This window comes from Limanda limanda, chromosome 3 (assembly GCF_963576545.1).
Source record: "Limanda limanda chromosome 3, fLimLim1.1, whole genome shotgun sequence".
In the NCBI taxonomy this organism is placed as follows: Eukaryota; Metazoa; Chordata; class Actinopteri; order Pleuronectiformes; family Pleuronectidae; genus Limanda; species Limanda limanda.
The window spans coordinates 31,825,974-31,846,502 of NC_083638.1; the positions used below are offsets into that span (position 1 = coordinate 31,825,974).

General features: G+C 40.1%; 1 protein-coding gene across 3 annotated transcripts in view; it reads left to right on the plus strand.

Annotated features, from left to right (window-relative positions):
- arnt2 (aryl-hydrocarbon receptor nuclear translocator 2) overlaps window positions 1-19,056 on the plus strand; it is a 60,515-nt gene extending 41,459 nt beyond the window's left edge. For 2 of the 3 annotated variants that reach the window (XM_061068062.1, XM_061068063.1), the window contains exons 13-19: window positions 4,117-4,192; window positions 4,741-4,864; window positions 5,018-5,120; window positions 5,245-5,383; window positions 5,793-5,943; window positions 15,864-16,009; window positions 16,189-19,056. In XM_061068062.1, coding sequence (XP_060924045.1) covers window positions 4,117-4,192; window positions 4,741-4,864; window positions 5,018-5,120; window positions 5,245-5,383; window positions 5,793-5,943; window positions 15,864-16,009; window positions 16,189-16,287 — 838 coding nt within the window. In that variant the 3' untranslated portion in view covers window positions 16,288-19,056. The remainder of the gene's footprint in view (window positions 1-4,116; window positions 4,193-4,740; window positions 4,865-5,017; window positions 5,121-5,244; window positions 5,384-5,792; window positions 5,944-15,863; window positions 16,010-16,188) is intronic. The other variant, XM_061068064.1, reaches the window with a different exon arrangement.
- The last annotated feature ends 1,473 nt before the right edge of the window (window positions 19,057-20,529 follow it).

The following is a 20,529-nucleotide window of genomic DNA, read 5'->3' on the forward strand; positions in this document are numbered from 1 at the left end:
TAATAGCATGTGTGCATGCGTGTGTGTGTGTGTGTGTGTGATCACATCCATGAATCTCTGCCAACAGATCCCTGAGGCTGCGATGGCAGGCACACTTATAACAGTATATATGTTAGATTTATGATAAGAATCAAATTTATCGGAAAACTACGGAGTTGAGAAGCAGATGGCTTTCTCAAGGTCCTCACGGCATGATTAAAACTTTGCATGTTTGCACATGTTATGTGATGTATGTTATGTGTTAGCGGTAGCAGAGTAGGCAATATCCTTACGCTGTTGAACATGCATATTGATGAGCTGTCTTTTGAACAGCTCAGTGTGCACAGTGAACATCTGTGTGTGCTCAGGTGGTGCATGTTTGCTCAACTCTCATATCGGTCGTTTGAGTGTCCTCTGGTTATATGCAGACTGCTCAGCTGTGAGGCATGAGCTTCACGGGACACGTTTTCTGGGAAAGTGTTTACAAACCATGTGCACGCCGCTGATTCATTCTTTGCTGCACAGAGTTGTGTTTCAGTTTGATACAGGCCAGTGAGACGATAAAGTGAAAAGGGAAGGGATGATTTAATTTAATGAGCTCAGTGGATACAGCACTCAATGACAATCTTATGTAATAAATACTGAAAGTTGTTTGTGATGATATTAGTGATGCGGTATAAATTTGTTCCAGGAAAAATGTTATCATTTAATTATTGCCTAATATGATTTGCATTGTAAAGTATCTACAAGATATAATAGAACATTGTTTGTTTATGAAATTTATGTGATCACAAGAACAAAGCAGATCCCTGAATGTGGGAGAGAAATTGGAATATAATTGGAAAATTGTGTTGTGCATTGTTTATATGCATCAGCTGTAATAGATACAGTTCTAATCTCTTGTTGTGCATTGTCCTAAATTGCCCCCAAATTTTTCAGACCTTCCATCTGGTCTTCTCAGGCAAACCATAAAGTAAATCTCCGCAGAGCCTGATTTACAGCTTATTTTGGCTGGATAAGCTGAATGTGAGGAGGCAGTGGAGAGTGAGCGACTTGAACTTGTCATATCCTGCTGTGGTGTTATGGCCCCCAAGCCCTTTTGTCAGATCACATCAATGCACTGCACATGTGCGAAGAAGTGAAAATCAATATAAGACAAGCATGTTCGTACATAGCTACATCTCGCTAAACACTGTGTTTTTTGATTAATAAACCTAAGTTCTCTTATGGTAGACAATCTAAATGCAAATTTTTGACCATATTTTCTGAATATTTTCTACAAGTCAGGGGATGCTGACTTACTATATTAGGTGTTGTGTTAAAATAGAAAAATGGCATCTAACCAAAAATCCACATACAGCATTACAAATGTGGCTCTTCAGGTAAGATCTGCCATATTTCATAAGATTTGAGGATTTGACTACTAATCTGCTCTTTTTGCTGATACACAGAATAGAAAACTATTTACAGAACAGCCTTAGAATTGAGCTTCATATCAATGTTTTTGATCACAAGAGTAAGAGAACTATTCAGAACAAGTACTCGTAAAAGTACATTATCCGTACTGGATACTCGTTTCATCCGAGTATTCGGCTCAACCCTCATCTATAGTTTATTTATATATTTATTTTACTCAGCAAACTCGCATACATTTTAAGAGATGTGTTGTCTTAACTCTGCAATAACAACGATTCAGTGAATTAAGTTGTTTGTTGGATTGCAGTATATTGTAAGGTGAGTGTGTGGGCGAGTTTGAGAGAAGGACGGTACAGCTGGTGATGTCAAATAGTATAAAGTTACTATCAATTACAACAGCACATTTGTTCATGTATGATCTCCTCAATAAACACCTCTAGTGAAATGTGTGTTGGGTGATCAGATGGAGTCAGATGACAGTACAGGTGTAAATGGACATATTGAGAAGAGATGGTAACCCGATAGGCCAAACCCACTCCAGAGGTTGTCAAGTCTTCATTGTGATGCAATTTAACAGGTGTAAATGCAGTTATCTCTTTCTTTTTTCTTTCTTTCTTTTGTTTTCATTTTAAACTAAAGAATCTGTGTTATAAATTTATAAATATCAAATTAAGAATCAGCGGTAAGAGATCTTCACCGATTCATGTAGACTTCATAATCCAAAACTATCACACCATTAGTGTATCCATAAAATTCCTTCCAGTCTGTTGCATTTAAAACATGTTATCTATGCTTATTTTCTTTTATCTACTGCATGGTTTGTATGTGCCTCCATTCTAAGGTTCACCAACACATGGAGCATGGGATTGACAGCTGGATCAGTACAATGTTGGTTGTAATGCAAGCATTGGACTGGGCTTCTGTGATAAAGCACGACAGGAGCATGGAGGCGAAGGTGATCTGCCAGTTGTTCTGCCTTTGAGAGCACACCAATAATTGCTGAAAGAATGAGATCATACATTCTGCAGAAATTAGTTTTCTCCACAGGGAGTCTGAGCCCTTTTTAAAATCAGACAAGAACATCTACTGTACATTGCAATGATAAAGTTTCTTTCCTCTTTAATCAAGAGCGTCTCCTTTATCTCGAGACAATTATTTATTCATTTCACATTCACGTGGGCGGCTGTGGCTGAGGGGTAGAGTGGTCGTCCTCCAACCTGAAGGTCGGCGGTTCGATCCCCAGTCTGAACCATCTGCATGCCGAAGTGTCCTTGGGCAAGATGCTGAACCCTCAATAGCCCCCCATAGAATAACAAAGTGCTGTGAATAGATGCACTGTATGAATGTGTGTATGAATGGGTGAATGTGAAACTGCATTGTAAAGCGCTTTGAGTGGTCATCATCAGACTAGAAAAGCACTATATAAATACAAATCCATTTACCATTTACATTCACATTTTGTTATGCCTTCCTTTAAAACTCTTTCTTTCAAATAGTACCTTCTCAAGTGCAAATTTGCTCTCCTACCGATCAAGACTGTTTGTTTAACTCAGATATACTGTTGCACTGCCTTTTTATGGGCACGTTCACTCTGCTTCTTATAACGTCCCTTTGGGGCAGTCACTGTTCAACCAGATTCTGCAGAGCACTCATCAGCATGTATTGCATTTTATTACATAATATATTTAGTTTTTTTAGCACATCTTGCTCTTCTTTGTAATTCCAAGGTTTTCGCTACACTTTAGAGTGTCGCTGATCATAGGTATAAGCCCTCTTGCCTTTAGACATGGTTGGACAACATTGAGTTAAACCCAGTTCAATGGATGTGAAGATGACAGAAAGAAAAGATCAGACATCCAGATAAGATGTTCATGCCTCCTGCATGCCTCCCTGTGGAGTTCATCCATGCCCAACTGTACAACTTGGAGGACAGGAGCCTCCCAGTTATACAAAACAGACCCGTATATGCTGGAGTGATTACATATCCCATCTGGTCTGGGAATGTCTCCAGATAACAAAGGAGATACGTGTGACTGAAAACTAACAGAATATTCTGAGGCTTAAGCAGATCAACAGGCCTTTAAGATCATAAAATGATTTTACTTTGAATTCATAACATACCTTACAATCACAATTATTTCACTGATTAAGTATTCTGGAGATTTTCATATATCTTCATCATCAGATGAAGTTCTAAAGGAAAATGGTCACAATTCTACTTTTTATCTTAGCATTTGCAGAACTAATAAATCAATGGTTAAAAAAGTTCCCAAAGTCATACATGGAACCCTGACCCTCTACTCTTAAATACAGCTGTTGATCATGAGAAGTCACAAGACCGCATCTGGACAAGTGATATATAATGCAAGATGATGTTTAACCATGGTAACTAGTATGTATGAGCAAGGATTTTCCAATCCTGTGTTGAAAAAGTTGTAAAATAGGGAATACAACATTTCACACAAATGTCTAATAGCATAAAATAATGAAATGATAACATTTTATTTCATATCCAAAAGATAAAAGGTTAACTTCACTGTGACATCATAGCGTCCTGCCAAAATACTTTTGAAGGAAGATAGTGACCGAAATTGCAACAACTTCACTGGTTGGTGGTGTTTTATTGTTGGACAGTGGAGGACTTTAGCATAGTCATAGTCGGCCAGAAAAGAACCGGCATTTCCTTATTTTTCTAACACATTTATTTACTTATTTTTGCAGGCAGTTACAGCAGCAGCAGCAAGCAGAGCTGGAAGTTCACCAGAGAGATGGACTAACTGCCTACGATCTCTCCCAGGTAACAATCAACTTAAGAACTGCAATTTGCCTCTGAATTATAATGAATATCAGTTAAAGATTGGATTGAATCAATATATATATATATATATATATTGTGTGCATTTTATTCATAAAAAGCATTTTGTTGTAAATTGAATTTGCCCTGCACCATACAGAGCAGTCCATGTAAAGAAATACATAACAAAATAAATTGCTCAAATCAAATTTAAGAGCAAAGATGTTATTCATTAACACAGCTATAATAGAAGAGAAATTTTCTATCACAGTGTGCATCAGGTGTTTAACAATAAGACTTGATAACTGGCTAAAAATGTTCACTTCCCAGGCTGTAGAAAAAAACTGGAATTGTCCTTTAATCAGAGCTTCATTAAAAAGCTTCTAATTAGCTTGAAAAAGTGGATGGAATCGGATTCACTTGTGTAGGTGCAACTTGTGTGTGTCTGGCATTTTTATGACAAAAAACAAATAATCCCAAACATCTCCCACACCTTCCCCCGCTCTACCCCTACCTCCCCCCGACATGCACTTCCTCCCTCCCTCCCTCAGGTGCCTGTGGCCAGCGTCAGCAGTGGAGTCCATGAGGCAGGAAAGAACATCGACAAGACAGAGGCTCTGTTCTCCCAGGAGAGAGACCCACGCTTTGCTGAGATGTACACCGGCATCTCTGGCTGTAAGACATACACACACAGAAATAAGCAAACATCAGCTTCATACACACGCCCTGATGGTTGCTTTTTGCGTTGCACTTCTTTTAACCACGAGTGATCTCTTCCCTGTTATTTTTATCATGCTGATGCGGGTGTGTGTATGTGTGTGTGAACAGCGGGAGATAAGAAAATGATGGTTCCCTCCTCCACAGCTGGAGGACAGCAGCTCTACTCCCAGGGCTCTCCTTTCCAGCAGGGACACTCTGGCAAAAGCTTCAGGTACATGCCAGTGATATGTGATAGCAGCATGTCTCTCTGGAGAAAAGTGTAGCTTGACGATTCACAACTCACAAGATTTTTTTGAGGGATCTCTGTCTATGTGTGTATATTTTTGTGCCCACAGTTCATCTGTGATCCACGTCCCTGGTGTTAATGATATCCAGCCATCAGGTTCATCCAATCAGAATCTAGCTCAGATTTCTAGGCAGCTCAATCCAGGCCAGGTTGCATGGTCAGGCAACAGACCCCCCTTCTCGGGACAGGTAATACACACAAACACTTGCACAAAACGTATCTGTTGCTGAAGTGAAAGCATTTAAAGAAAAGTTTGCAATCTCCACAGTTGCCAAACTCATGTAACCAAGACGTGTGCGTGTGTGTTCTGTAAAGTTACTGCACACTAATATTTATACTAAATAACAATTACAAACTAAATGCAGCTTTAACTTAATTAAGTTAATGGTATAAAAAGTGAAGAGCTGTAGGAAGGTTCAAACATATATTCTGCACATGAAAGGTTTAAATAAGTACTCATTCTTTGTTTTCAGGAAACTTAGTTAAAATAAGTTTAATACACTGACCTCTGAAACTCTGAATCTCGTATTACACTGAACCTTGAGTCGCCCACTGTGTTTAGTAACACCTCTAATATTCTGTATCTGTGCTCTCCAGTCCAGTAAAGCCCAGTCCAGTCCATTTGGCATTGGTTCTGGCCACAGCTACCAGACCGACCCGGCCTCCTACAGTCCTCTGTCATCACCAGCCACTTCCTCTCCTAGTGGCAACGCTTACTCAGGACTGACAAACCGCAGCACAGCATTTGGTGAGCTCTTGTCTTCATCTTTTATCCTCATTTATTGCTGTGTGATCTGTTGTGTTGGACAACCTGTGTTGCTGTGGAGTTCTGGACACTGGTTTGTTGTTCTGTGTGTTGGTCTGTCTGCAAACCCAATCATATGAATATAGGGATTGAGGAACAACATTGATATTGACACATACCTACCTCACTGTTAAAAGATCTTGCAAGGTGGGGCTTGGCAATGACATTAAAAACAATACGACTATACAAGTAGTGTTAAGTCACCATGATGACGAGTGTAATGTAGTGCAGTAATTGATGGCCTCTTTCAGACCAACTATTTAAGGCGTTTTTTTGGAGCACCTTTAAAGGGATAGTTCAATGAAAAATTAATATTCACTCTTTATGTACTCAACTATGCCAATGGAGGGGTGGATGAAGTGTTAATTCCACTTCTGGAGTATCAGGGGTCTCAACAACAGTGTTGCAGCAGAATCCAATACAATTGAAGTCAATGGGGACTCCCTCTACAGACATAATAATACAACAGAAAAACCTAACATACCTCCATACTGCTCCTGCGGTGTCACCAAATTGTCCACAAGCCCTGACATTCAAATTCTACTCGAAACAAGGTAATTTACACCTTGTTTTAAGCCTTAAAGTCCTCCGGAAGTGGTAAAGCTAGAGGCCATAGCCGTGAATGCCCCTCGTAGGAAGATATCAGAAGACATTTTGGCTACATTTCATGGAAACAGGCTAACACAGCAACATAATGGACATTGCTGTAGAGGTGGATGGACTAATTCGCCCCAAAACGGCAGGGAATAAATGCTGTCTGGTTGCAGTTAACAGTGAGTTTATATCCACAAGGATTAAACAAGATTGTTGTGTGTTCGAAGACTGTTCTCCCCTGCAACTAAACTCCTGAAAATTTGAGCTGGGCAATTAACCGGAAACGTATAAAAAACGTCATTATAACTTCTTAATCATGCTCATGTCAGTTAATATGGTTAATACTTTCCTCCCTCTACACTTTACACCTTAGCAATGAACACCAACACTAATCAGAAGTTACTTGGACATGTACAGAACATGAAAGTTTTTAAAAAATCCTAGAGGAAATATCTTGTCCTGGTCATATCACCCAGCCCTGGTGAAAAGGGATTCACTGCTGGTGTTAGTTTAGCGGTCTACCTGCAAGAGCTGTTGTGTTGGTTCTTTCATCATCACTGTTGATGAGGTCTCCAGTTAACCTGCATGTCTTTGGAGCTGATTTACCTGGATTAAACCCATGAAGACATGGGGTGAGAGATTAAACTCACTCAAGGCTACAACTGGCAGGTTTAAACCCAGAACCTCATTGCTGGAAAGTGTCAATAACCGCTGCTCCACACCCACTGTGATACTAATGTAACAGTGCTCACTCATAGCAAATAGGCTGTGTCTCCTATTGCAAGTCGCTTTGGACAAAAGTGTCATTCAAATGTAATGTAATGTTTGGTGTTTTAAACAATGTTGCTCTGAGGTCCACGATGAATGCTGTTTTGTTTCCTTGTATGCCTGTCAATTATGTATGTGTCGGAATTGACCTGGACCTAAACTTATCAGAATACATTTTATATTATATAACAATTAGGTAAAAATAATACTCACCTAAGATCCCACTGAAATAATGATACTCAATAAGGTCTGCCGGTGTTTTTCTACTTTCAATTGTGGAAATAGATGAGCAAACATCTGGCAACATCTAAACAATTAAGCAATTAAAACCATAAAATATACATTGTGAGGTAGCAAAAGGAAAAAGGGTAGTGAGATAAAGCTGTTTAAAGACGGAATTTAATCTTTTTGAAGCATGTGCAAGTTGGAAACCACTAAAGAGTGAAGTAGTCACAGTGCTTCCTCTCGACAGGTCAACTTCTCAGATGTGTGACCTTTGTAGTTTTACAACTAGTTTTATGTGTATTTGGTAGGGACAGGAATCGGCAGGGACCTCCCGATACGATACTATCACGATACTTAAGTGGCGATACGATATGTATTGCGATTTCTGTGGGTATTGTGATTCTGTAAGTATTGCGATTCGATATTACGATTTCCTGGGATTTCTTTTGGTTATTTTTTTTTTTAAATACTGGACCATGGAAAAATGTTGAATCCTACCTTCAAATACAACACAGTCAAATTCACTTAGAGCTTTACAAGTTTTATTTCAAATATTAACATTAACTTAATGACTGCCGGGCAGCCAATAAAGAAAATAAATAAAAATGTGCCCTATTATTGTATAGCCCCAGTCAACTGCACACAAACTGACAGATTAAGAAATGTATGCCACTTAGGCTACTCTTAAACAATAAATAAAAGGTAAATTAAATAGAATGAATAAAAGTTTACTTAAAATATAAACTTTGAAATAAACTAAAAGTAGGCTATTGTTGTTTGCATGTAGGCGATGCAAAGCTAGTGCTTGGGTATGTTTAGATTCTTGTGCAAAAACAAGAGCTGGTCAACATGCTCTGGGTTGATGTTGCGCCCCCCATATAGACCCCCTGGTGTAAACCAATAAATATGTTTTAAAAAAAAAAAAATTTAATTTTTTTTTTTTTTTTTTTTTTTTTTAATCGATTTGGGAGGCAGCATGGCGATTTAAAATCGTCATTCACAAGAATCGCGATTTGTAACTGAATCGATTTTTCCCCCCATCCCTAGTATTTGGTGTAAGGTCTGGGTAAATATAGTAGTACTGTACAGCCTAGTCAGCGAGGGGTTTCTTGCCTATATAAAAGTCAAGTCACTCCCTTATGAACTTCACAAGTAGATGTAAAAAAGTGAGATATAACCAGAGAATTGTTTCTATTATCATCTCTTAAAATGAAGGTGGCATGCTAGCAGAGGCATTTTCCTCTGGACCACAGTGATCAACCACTGACCGACTGACCAAAATGTTATTTCCCAGACCACTGGCTGGACTGAAACCTGGACTGTTGAACTAGTGTGTGTTGAACTAATTTGTGTTGAGTCAGTGACGGTTCATTAACCAGTTTCTTAGGACTCTCTTTGTTTGTTGTCTACTTAGCTGTAGGAATAAAGCATGTTGATGGCCTTTTAATGGAAACACACATTAGCCAAATGATTTATCTGTCTCTTTCTCGCTGTGCATACACTGTGCGATTTTAGCCAATATCTGCCCCGAACTCTGAGAATTGTACGACTCCTAAAAGAGTCAAATGATTTTTAGCGTTGTTGTGCTTTTTTGCCTTGCAGTGTTCAGCGGAGAATGAGCAGAAATGTATTGCTTCTGACCATCGGAAACATTTGTTATTAATAAGCAATGAAAACACAGGGCTCTATCCTTGTCTGCCACAGCGCAGCTCTAAAGCTTATAGCTAGAGCCGGTCCAGGCTTGTCTTAGACCTGCTCTTAGTTATGCTGCTTTAGATCTAGAATGTCAGGGGACACATGACACCCGGAGCTTCACTTTCCAGCTTCTCCTTCCTCTTCTCCCTCCATATCACATCAAAGTAATTAATATCTCATCAATACATGTTACTGACTTGACTTCATCTCTGGAGTACTTTTGCCTTATGTGGATCCTGTTTGGCGGATTCTGTATCGTGCAGGCTGATCGTGATAATAATGACGGATCCTTTTACGTGTTGGCATCTGATAATGGTGGTGGATCAATGGATCCTGATGGCGTGGACCATGACTGTGGACTATAGTGGCATCAGATCTTGATGGTGGATCATGATTGTGGTGGCTGCTGACCATAGACTATGATAACAACAAGACTGCTTGATATACAATATTTCTCCTCAGATACTCGACCATTACTGACAATAATCCATCAATTCATTGACCTTCAGTTATGCTACAAAGTGTTTATTCTAATCAATGCTGCAAATACTCTTATCTTGCTGATGTTCCTATTAGTGTTGCACGGTGTACCGGTACTAGAAAGATACTGCGGTACCCTTACGTTAAAAACGATACGGTTTAGCATATTTTTAGTACCGGTACTTTATTAAAATAGCAGGCAAAGAGAGCGCACTCTCTGCTCCGCTCCCTGTCCCGCTTACTGCATGCATTGACTGCGAGGGGCGGGGCTACCTAGCTCGCACACATGCAACAGGCAGCCGTCACTCACAGCGAGTGATCTCAGAGAGACCTGGCCGAGCCGACCGTCCTCGGCTTGTTGAAAGTGATTCTCTCTCTAACTGTGGCGCGGCCGGGCGGAGACATAACAGGTGGAGCGCGCCACCGGGAGAGGGGGGGGATGTGACGCAGGACTGTAACGTCCGCATCTCTTACACGGCGGAACACGAAAACAAGTCGTTGTTTCTATAATACTAATATGAATACCATTTGTTAAGTGTTCAAAAAGCTGGGCAGGAACAAGCTGGTAAAAAAGGGAACCTTAACGATGTTTTATTTATTACTATGATAAATAAATATACCAGTATCGTATCGTATTTGTGGTATCGTACCGTATTTGTGGTATCGTACCGTATTTGTGGTATTGTATCGTATTGGTGGTATCGTATCGAAAGTATCGAGTATCGTGATATTTTGGCAGGTATAGTATCGAAGTCATAATTTTGGTATCGTGACAACACTAGTTCCTATTGCACTTCTGTCCGTCCTGGGAGATGGGATCCCTCACATGTGGCTCTGTGAGGTTTCTATGTTCTTTTAACCCTTAGTACATCACATAGTAGGGATGCACCGATCCGCTTTTTTCACCTCCGATACCGATATCTGAGGTTTAGTATCGGCCGATACCGATCCGATACCGATACTTATTAAACAGTCGGATTCCCCTGGTCCGCACCAGTTCTGAGTCAGCTGCTAGGCGCCAGCCGAGGCGCACCGCCGGAGGGGCCCCCCCCCCGGACCGGAGGGTTCCCCCAGCGGGCGACGTAGCTGAGGTGATCCCCAAGAAGGGCCCGACACGCGTCCAGAGTCGTTGCCGGTGCGGAAGGCGGGCCGTCGGTGGGGACCGGGTACGGCGGTCGGCAGCGGCGGCGACTCTGGACGCGTGTCGGGCCCTTCTCGGGGATCACCTCAGCTACGTCGCCCGCTGGGGGACACCAACCCGCGGTCCCAAGAAAATGAGAAAAAGCCCCCCGCACCAGCGACGCCGTGAGGCGCCACCGGACCCCCCCCCCCCCAGTGTGCTGTTAAACTCATAAGTGACACGGGGGAGCTGATCCTTTCGCTCGCTGTGTATGCTTGTGTATGACGTCAGTCACAGCGCACAGCATAGAATTACACTGAATAGATCCGCCGATATGGATCGGCCCATTGTCACCGATACCCGATCTAGAAATTTCTTCAATATCGGTACCGATACCGATACAAATATCGGATCGGTGCATCCCTATCACATAGTAGACAATTACTTGTACAGTATGAGTTGGAATTTAATAACAGTGTTTCTAAAATCGTATAGTGTATGCCCAGCTTAAGGCGGTTTTATGTATCATATTTTTACTCACTAGTTTTCCTCTGCCTGTCAGGCCATTATGAAGGATGAAGTCAGTTGCAGCAAGCGCTGTTCGTTCACTCTGTTGTTGCACATGTTTTTCAGCCTTCACTCATGTTTAATAAGCTGTTGTTTTTCCTTATCTCCTCTGCTTTCCACTTCATGTATACACAACCAATACTCTTCTGTGTTGGTGAATGACTTTTTCATCTGGTTCTCCTCTCTTTATCCCAAGCTCAGCCTCTTGCCTGTATCTGCGTGGAGATGAGTATTTAGTTTTTTACTGTCAATCAGCGAGCAGGGTGCTCTGCAAGGGGAGGCCGACAGTTTATCAATCAGCTTTTCTTAATGTACTCTCAAAACAGCCTTGCAGGGAGATAGTGTATATGTGTGTGTGCAGATCTGTTTATTCACATAGTGTGTGTAGCTGCTTTATGAACAAAGGACAGCTTTAAGAACAAAGGCATGAAGCTGACACTGCTGCTATTATCAGTTTGTGTTGATGTTGAGAGAAAGAGTTAATAACTCTTTCTCTCAACTATGTTAGATAGGTGCCCTTTTTTAACATGCAGATAATAAAAAGCAACATCTCCTCTAGGAAATGTCCTGATCATTTTTTTTTCTACTGTGGGCCCTGATCCAGACCTGAAACCTTTATTATTGGGTACTTGCCAGTACTGACTCAAATCTGTCACATACTTTAACACAGCGACAGAGGCTTTGCAGATTTGATTAAATATGGATCTGGCACGCTGACATAACAGGTGTAGCCGATAGACTTGGCAACCTGTATTTCTCACCAAATAACTTAATTTGCTGAAGGCCCTGGTTCAGAACTATGAAGCTGATCAGCTTCAATAATTTATGTTATATGAATGAAGTTCTCACTGGAGAATGAAGGGGAGAAGGCTTGTAGGGTGATGCTACTGTAGAGTGGAAGAACGTCTGTCACACACATTAACGTTGTTCATAGAATCCTTGTATGTTGCTGACTGGACATCACAATAGTCACTCAGTTCTGCAGTATTTCACTATTATTTTAAGGCACATTATCAAGAGAATGATATGCACCTACATTGGCAGGTGTACAATGTGCTTAGAGTCGACAAAAGAGAAAGAGAGAGCGCAGCGGAGTCAGAGTGCGTTACTTTTCCCTCAGGTTCTCGGACTATCATAAATAACTACAAATTTATTTTATATAATCAACCGTTCATAGGGATGAATTTGAACTGGGACAAACGTGATCACTAGAAGTATCCACAGTAGAATTTAATCGGGTGATTAAGTGATGGAATAACCGTTAATTATAGATAGATAGATAGATAGATAGATAGATAGATAGATAGATAGATAGATAGATAGATAGATAGATAGATAGATAGATAGATAGATAGATAGATAGATAGATAGATAGATAGATAGATAGATAGAGTACTTTATTCATCCCCGAAGGGTAATTAAGTCGTCATAGCAGCCGGTATATTTGAATACAATAAAATACAATACAATAGAATAAAATAAAAAATATTGAGGTAGAAAGAATAAAAAACAGAAGCACAAGATAAAATAAAATAAAATAGGTAGATAAGGTGCAGTGGCAAGATGATGTTAATAGTACTGATGATATGATGGTAATGTTATTGTTAGACAGTATATAAGAATAGTACAGTATATATAGTATATAATATAACATAATATATATTTATATATGATAGTAATTGTACCAATATAAAAGCAGTATATAATAATAATGGCAGCAACAGTATATATAATAATAATAGTAATAGTGATATAATAATAGTAATTATAACATGTACAGATGTATAAATATGTGTATATAGACTTATGTATACAAAGAATATACAGAGAGTATGATATAATATATGATATATAGTAGAGGTATGAATATAAGTATTTGACTATACAATAGGTAATATAATATACTATGAGTGTAAGAATATGTATATATGAGTGCAAAAGACAATATTATTGTATAAAATTATATATAATATCAATATGGTTTATATGAACACATATCACATATGATGTGAAGTAAGTGTATATGGAGCGGAGTGTTGTACAGGGTACACAGTGCAAGGAGACAGGTTTAGTGCAGTTCTGTGATGGTGGCTCTGACAGAGGTAGATGAGTTGTACAGTCTTATTGCGGTTGGGAGGAACGATTTCCTGTAACGTTCCTTAGAACAGCGGGGTTGAATGAGTCTGTGGCTGAAGCTGCTCCTTAGCTTGTCCAGTGTTTTGTGGAGGGGGTGAGAGGGATTGTCCATGATTGCCAGCAGTTTTGCCAGCATCCTGTCCTCCACCACCTCCTCCAGAGTGACAAGCTTAGAGCCAACCACAGACTCTGCCTTCCTTATGAGTTTTTTCAGTCTGTTGGCTTCCTTTGCCTTGATACCCGCACCCCAGGACACCACAGCAAAGAAGATGGTGCTCGCCACAACAGACTGGTAGAACATCTGCAGCATCTTGTTGCAGACATTGAAGGACCTGAGCCTCCTCAGGAAGTAAAGCCGGCTCAGGCCCTTCTTGTAGACGGCCTCTGTGTTGGTGGACCAGTCCAGTTTATTGTCCAGAGTGACACCCAGGTACTTGTATGCAGACACCACCTCCACATCCGTCCCACCGATGCAGACAGGAGAGGGCAGGGGCTTGTTCCTCCTGAAGTCCACCACCATCTCCCTCGTCTTCGCCACGTTGAGCTGCATGCAGTTCCAATATATCATCCAGCCCTAGTTTGGACACATCTTAAAGTGACATGGTCCCTAAGCTTTAGACCATAAGCTTCCATCATTGCATCATTATACAATAATCATAATAATAAATATGTTAACATTACTGGATTGTTCAGACAAATTCTGATATACACAGTGATCTAATCTGTGACCATATCTAAATACTTGATACAACATAAAATCAATATGAGATATTATTTTACTGCTACTGTTAATAGTGTCATATCTATAATATAATATTACTCTTCTAAGTAGGTCATGTTTTCCTCGTGTTTGTTGGTTTAGGTTTTGTTTAATTATCAGCAGGATCATGCAAAAGTTGCTGACCTGATAACCAAACTGTGTGGAGTGATTGGGCCAGAGAAAAACCCAGTAAATGTTGGTGCTGATCCAGTTAAAGGGGGAATCTTTTTTGACATTGATGACATCACTTTCTCAGTATCTCGATGTTAATGTATGAAATCAGACAACTTTCGAGGTGGCTTTGGCAGAGCTGTGCGCTCTACTGAGTTTGTTTAAACTCAACCATGGACTGATATCAGGGCTAAGAGCACATGAACCATCTGATATTTTCAAGTTTGGCCCAAAGGTGAAGACTCGTCCATCCACCTGATGTGCACCATGGGTATCATGAAGGGTAATATAGCAACAGCAACAAGTGTTAGATAGTTACATATGAGATGAAGAGCAAAGGCGGCCTGTGGGCCTTCTACAGCTGGCACCGCATGAAAGAAATATGTCATCATTCTCAGAGAGGGATTTATCTAATGGTCGTGTCAGAATGGAAACAACTGCCAGTGCATCTGTCAACATGGGAGAGAAACTTCTAGATTTCCCAACTGTGTTTCATCTGTTTATCTTGGAAGATGTGAACAGCGACAGTTTAATAGACCTCAAAAATCATCAGACTCCCAGATGCTCAACCTCTGTCAATCCTATCTGTATGAATTGGCGATGGTTTGTTGCAGTTGTGTACATTTTAATGAGATATTATGACTAACACCAGCAGCAGTCAACATCAATGTGTCAAAACAGCACAGTGGAAATCTGAGAGATTCAAATCCAGGATGTTAATTAACCAGTAATGAGTCTAATTAATGTTAATTGCTGTTACAAATACACTACAATTAGTTAGGTTGTGTCTGTGTCAGGTCTTTTCTTTTTTCAATCATAACATTACATCTTAAATAACAATATTAGATGCTTTCTAAATTACTTTAATCAGTCATCAAAAACAATTTTGATTAATTTAGTTATCAGCTAATTGTTTGTCGCTAATTGAGATGATTTTAATTATTTTACCTCTTTTGTTGTTTTTAAAAACAGGCAAGTGAAAGAGAAGCTCTCCCCAAAATTAAGAATTTAACAAAGGGGAGAGCAGCACAGCATCAGTCAGCTGACAATGGTCCTGTAATTATAGGGAGGAGGATACAGCAACACAGACTAGATTAACTAAACATCTTTAATTCAATAGAGAAGTGACAGTTTTATTTTAAGAAAGTGAAACAATAATAATGAGCTGTCGATGAGGGAGTAGTGGTCATAATAACAACAGTTTTACGGAGGGGAAGATAAAGATGGTCGAACTGTCTCATACTCTAAACAAAAGTAATGCAAAGTGTTTGAATTCAGATTGAAGAGGTTGCCTGTAGTAAATTATGAGATGGTATTATAACCTGCTGTGTGTGTGTGTGTTTCCAGATGTGTCGGGGGAAAGCAGTCAGAGTGGAGCCCAGTTCCAGGGTCGTCCGAGCGAAGTCTGGTCCCAGTGGCAGAACCAGCATCACTCCCAGCAGCCGGGGGAACAGCACACACACCCCAACCCCAGCCAGACAGAAGTCTTCCAGGTAACACACAAACTCCGATACACACTCTGCTGCTCTTGGACTGTGCTGCAATGTGTCTCCACAGCATGTCCGACTGCTGGCTGCTGACCAGTGTGCACAGATATGCGATATGTCTGATAAGACCTGCATGTCCTGAGCACACCCCTGACCTCTTCCCCTTCCTCTCTATGTCTCTGCAGGACATGTTACCCATGGCTGGAGATCCCACTCAGGGAACAGCCAACTACAACATTGAGGACTTTGCTGACCTCGGCATGTTCCCACCCTTCTCTGAGTAACCAGCCCCCCTTCTCTGTGTGTTTCTCTCTCTCTTTCTATCACTCCCCCTCTCAGAACTAGACTAATGTTTTCATTCATCGCTCATGTTCTGTCTCGTTTTTTCTACCACCATCGGTCAAAAGTTCAGCAACACTCCCATTTTTCCAGTTTTTATGAAATTTCATCAGTTCAAGTCCAGTGAATAAGCTTCAGTGGAACAAAGGTCAGCAACAAACTGGCCTAGATAAATGAAAAAGAAAGATCTAGGAGGTAATTCTGCATATTTCTATCAGAATGGTTAGAAAAGGAAAACAAATGAAGACGGACATAGCTTTATCCTACAACAACATAATGACATGAAAATTGAATTATTATTATTATTATTATTATTATTGATAAGAACAGAAGCAGACAGATGCTTCACATGAGGAAGAGCAGCACGAGGTTTGATGAAGGGGACAGAGGATGAAACTAAAACTAAAATGTTAGTGGTGAAACTGTGTATTTTTCTGAACAATGTTTCATCTCCATTGCAGAAAGAACATCATGAGTGTGTTTGTCTGCTGGAGATTATATTGAGTTAAAAAACATTCCCATGATCTATCCTGTAAAAAAAAAAAAAAGACATTGTTTTTGTTCGATGCTTTAATTTCAAAAATGGAGGTGTTGTAAAACATTTGACCCGCAGTCTATCTTACTGGGTGACACATACACACACAGATGATGTGCAACACAGTGAATGTCTGGGTGCACTTGTCATTCACACACACAGCCCTCGGCGTTTGCCCCTCCCCGAGGCCTACAGTATGTATCTGTGAAAATACACATACCTCATTGCTGTTAGGAGGAGCACTGCGGTCAGATGGAAGGAACACGAGCTAGCATCAGTCTATCAGCTGTTTGTCTGTCGTCACAGGGATGGACATTGTCTCGAGCCTTTATAACAAGCAGTTGAAATCTGTAGCTCTCGGCAGTCAGCAGCACAACCAGAGGAGGACAGCCAACAGGTTCCAGCTGGACGTGTCAGACACTGGTTGAGTATTGTCAAGATTATACACTTCCTCTCTTTTAGATCCGATAAGAGGAGGTTTCAATAAACCTCCATGTCCCCCAGACATCATTTCTCTCAGCTGCTCACGCAGGTGACCACCATTTATGACATATTTTCAAGATGGAATAATGATATCTGAGGAAAAAACTCAACAGAAAATTTAAAGTTTTTGATGCTCTGTCATGTAGAAATACACAGGGTGACTATTTAATAAATTAATATTGCTCCCGAGCTGTTGAATTAGATTGACTTTTAATGTGATGCAGAAAATTCACACTTGTTTCTGGTCAAATGAAATATCTGCAATAAATCTGGCCTGATAATTATTTTGGATTTAATATTTCACTCGTGCAGCTGACAGGTAAAAGCATCCACATGTCAATGAAGTGTAAATAGGCTAAAGTTACACCATAGGGATTCATCATTACTTATCTACGGAGGAATTTAGGTCTGCTTTTCCAGTAAAGTTTCCCAAATGTTTGAGACTTCAACTCAACTGGGATTGAGAGCATTACCACCAGCTTTTTACACTTCCTGTAAAACATGATTTGCTGTGTGAGCACACAGGTTAACACATAGTCACCAGTGCATTAGAACGGCTGGTGTCTGTCACAGCTCAACAATGTCAGGCAGTGGAAGTGTAACTAAAAGATGTCAGCTCAGTCATGTTCATTGTGATTGCAGAAAAATTGTGTCTGTGTGCTCGTGCACATATTTTCATGATGACCTAACAAAATGGAAACTGTTCTTTAAGTCAGCTGACGACTGTAGGAATAGTTCTGCTATTTGAATCGCAATTTATGATTTGGACCGCCAGTGTCAGCCCAGACAGGATGTCATTTACCTCACACTACAATAGGACCCATACACTAGTAGGAGACTAGTTACCTCCTGGTAAAACCTGCAGTGACTGTAGAGAGCATCAGTGGACAACAATAGGGATGTCAATGACGAGAAGTAAAATGTCTGAGCGCTGAAGACATTCACCTCCATCTGCCTGGTGCCGCCTCTCACGCACCATCACTGACTCTGCCAAACAGCAGCAGGTGAGGAGATGCTGCTGCACTCCACCTGCTGCTGACCTCACTCTCTCCGTCAACCTTATGATACTATACTATATGTAGTGATGTCCAGATGCGAGCACCGAAGGATTCTATGTATACATGAAACAAAAAAGAATGAAATAAACTCATTGCAGACAGTTATTAAGCAAAGGCTTAAAGTGCACTTCATGAAGCTAACTGCTAATCTCACCAGCCTGCTTTATAAGGGAAAAACCGCCATACCGTCCAAGCAAATCGCAGTATTTACTAGTGTATTTGGTGTTCTTCAGCTCTCGCTACTTGACTTAATTACTTTATAATCTTTTCAACTATTAAGAGACTGAATAATACTTTCTAGCAGGGGAGCTTTTACATGATAGATTGTATAATGTCCCTGACAGACGGATGGATAAGCGTGAACAGACGTCGAATCATTTTGCTAAAGATCTCAAATTGATGTTTTCTTTTTGTAAATAATGTGATTTTTATGTCGACTCGTGTTACTTTCACACAGTACATGTTCTTTTGTGTAGGTTTTAATGATATTGTGTGCAATGTGACTACATATTTAACTATTGGTATTTAGTTAGTCTGTTCATTGTACATTGAGTTCTAGACCTGTACAAATGGTGTAAATGTGACCCATTATTTTTGTGTAACAAATTGTGCTTGTGACAATAAATTCTTATTGGTTACGTGGCTTCTGTTCAACGTCTTACTCTTCCATCGTTCATACACTAAATTCAGAACAAATCTTTTATTTTAGGGTATAAAGCTTATCTCAGAGGATATTTTGTCTTGGAGTTTTTAGTAGTTAACTAGATTCACACAGGCAATAACATGAGATGATAATAATATTGGATATAATTTACGTGAGTTCTTTTACCTATGACAATATTAACTTTCTGATAATGATTAATGTTAACTGTGCCAATCGCATACATCAAAGTCTCTTAGTACAACTGCATATTTGAACTTAAGTATTTTCACACAGATTCCAGATGTGAACATAACACTGACACACAATCACTTTTCAAGTTGATATGTTGAACTATGGAGAACAAACACTTGCTTAATTACACATCCAGGACTTATAAAACAACATTATTATTCATTAGAAATAATAAGTTTAACGAAAGTCCAGTGCTCCCTCTCTTTTTGTTCTTAGTTTGGTCTCCTCCACCTCCTGTGGGAAATGTCTGGCTGTTCAGAAGCTAAATGCTCCACCGAGTTTGCCAGCTGCTTTCTGAATGTGCCTGTCTGCTGTTTGGCCGCATGCAAAGCCTTTTCACTGACAACAACTCAGACACAACAGTCATTATGAAGCTCCAAAAAGCCAAGCAGAGCTGCGGTTCTATTTCTGAATGGGAAATGCCTCATTAATGCGGATCCTGTATATAAGTTTTTCAGGCTGTAAACAATCTTTGCAGTTATGTTACCTTTGTGATCTCTGATGTCTAAACACTGAGTCAAGTGCACTGACAGGTAATTGATTGGATCGGGCTCCGTGATGTCACTTTGCATCATCAGTGCTCAAAGGTAAACCATGTCACAATGAGTCCAGACCTAAACTCAACCTCATCTGTCACTTCAAGACAACGGACAAGGATTTCCTGTCTTCTTTATTATCACAACATTTCATTCTTACATTACTGCCACTGTTTTTATTAATGATGAATGAACGTGTATATCTTCAGATGACTTTATAACTTTTACCAATGACAAATGGTCTCAGAGGAGGAATCTACAGAGCTAAAGCACAATCCCATCCTTTCTATACTGATGGGAGGTAAAGTCGTTGGGACCAAGACAGCGAGCTGGAGGAGAAATATTCTGTCCATCCCAAAAGAAACGTTGAACTGTAATTTGAGAAGAATGTGAAGACAGCTTGACTACATCTTCCTGTTTGTTTTGTTTAGGAGGTTTCTGTCCATCACACACTGTACTAACATCCTCAATAACTGCTGTTCAATTGTGACAGAGTCAAAGTGACTTGTTCCGTCAGCAGGATGCATGTGCTGTAAACATGTGAACTCAAGTGATTAGTGACATGTCTGCACATGCTTCAAGGAGACAGATACAGTGAATGTATTTATGTACGGTGCCTATGAGGTGCTGCCTCCTGCTCAGCTAATTAAAAGGAATAATCAGTTACGCAACAAAACTGT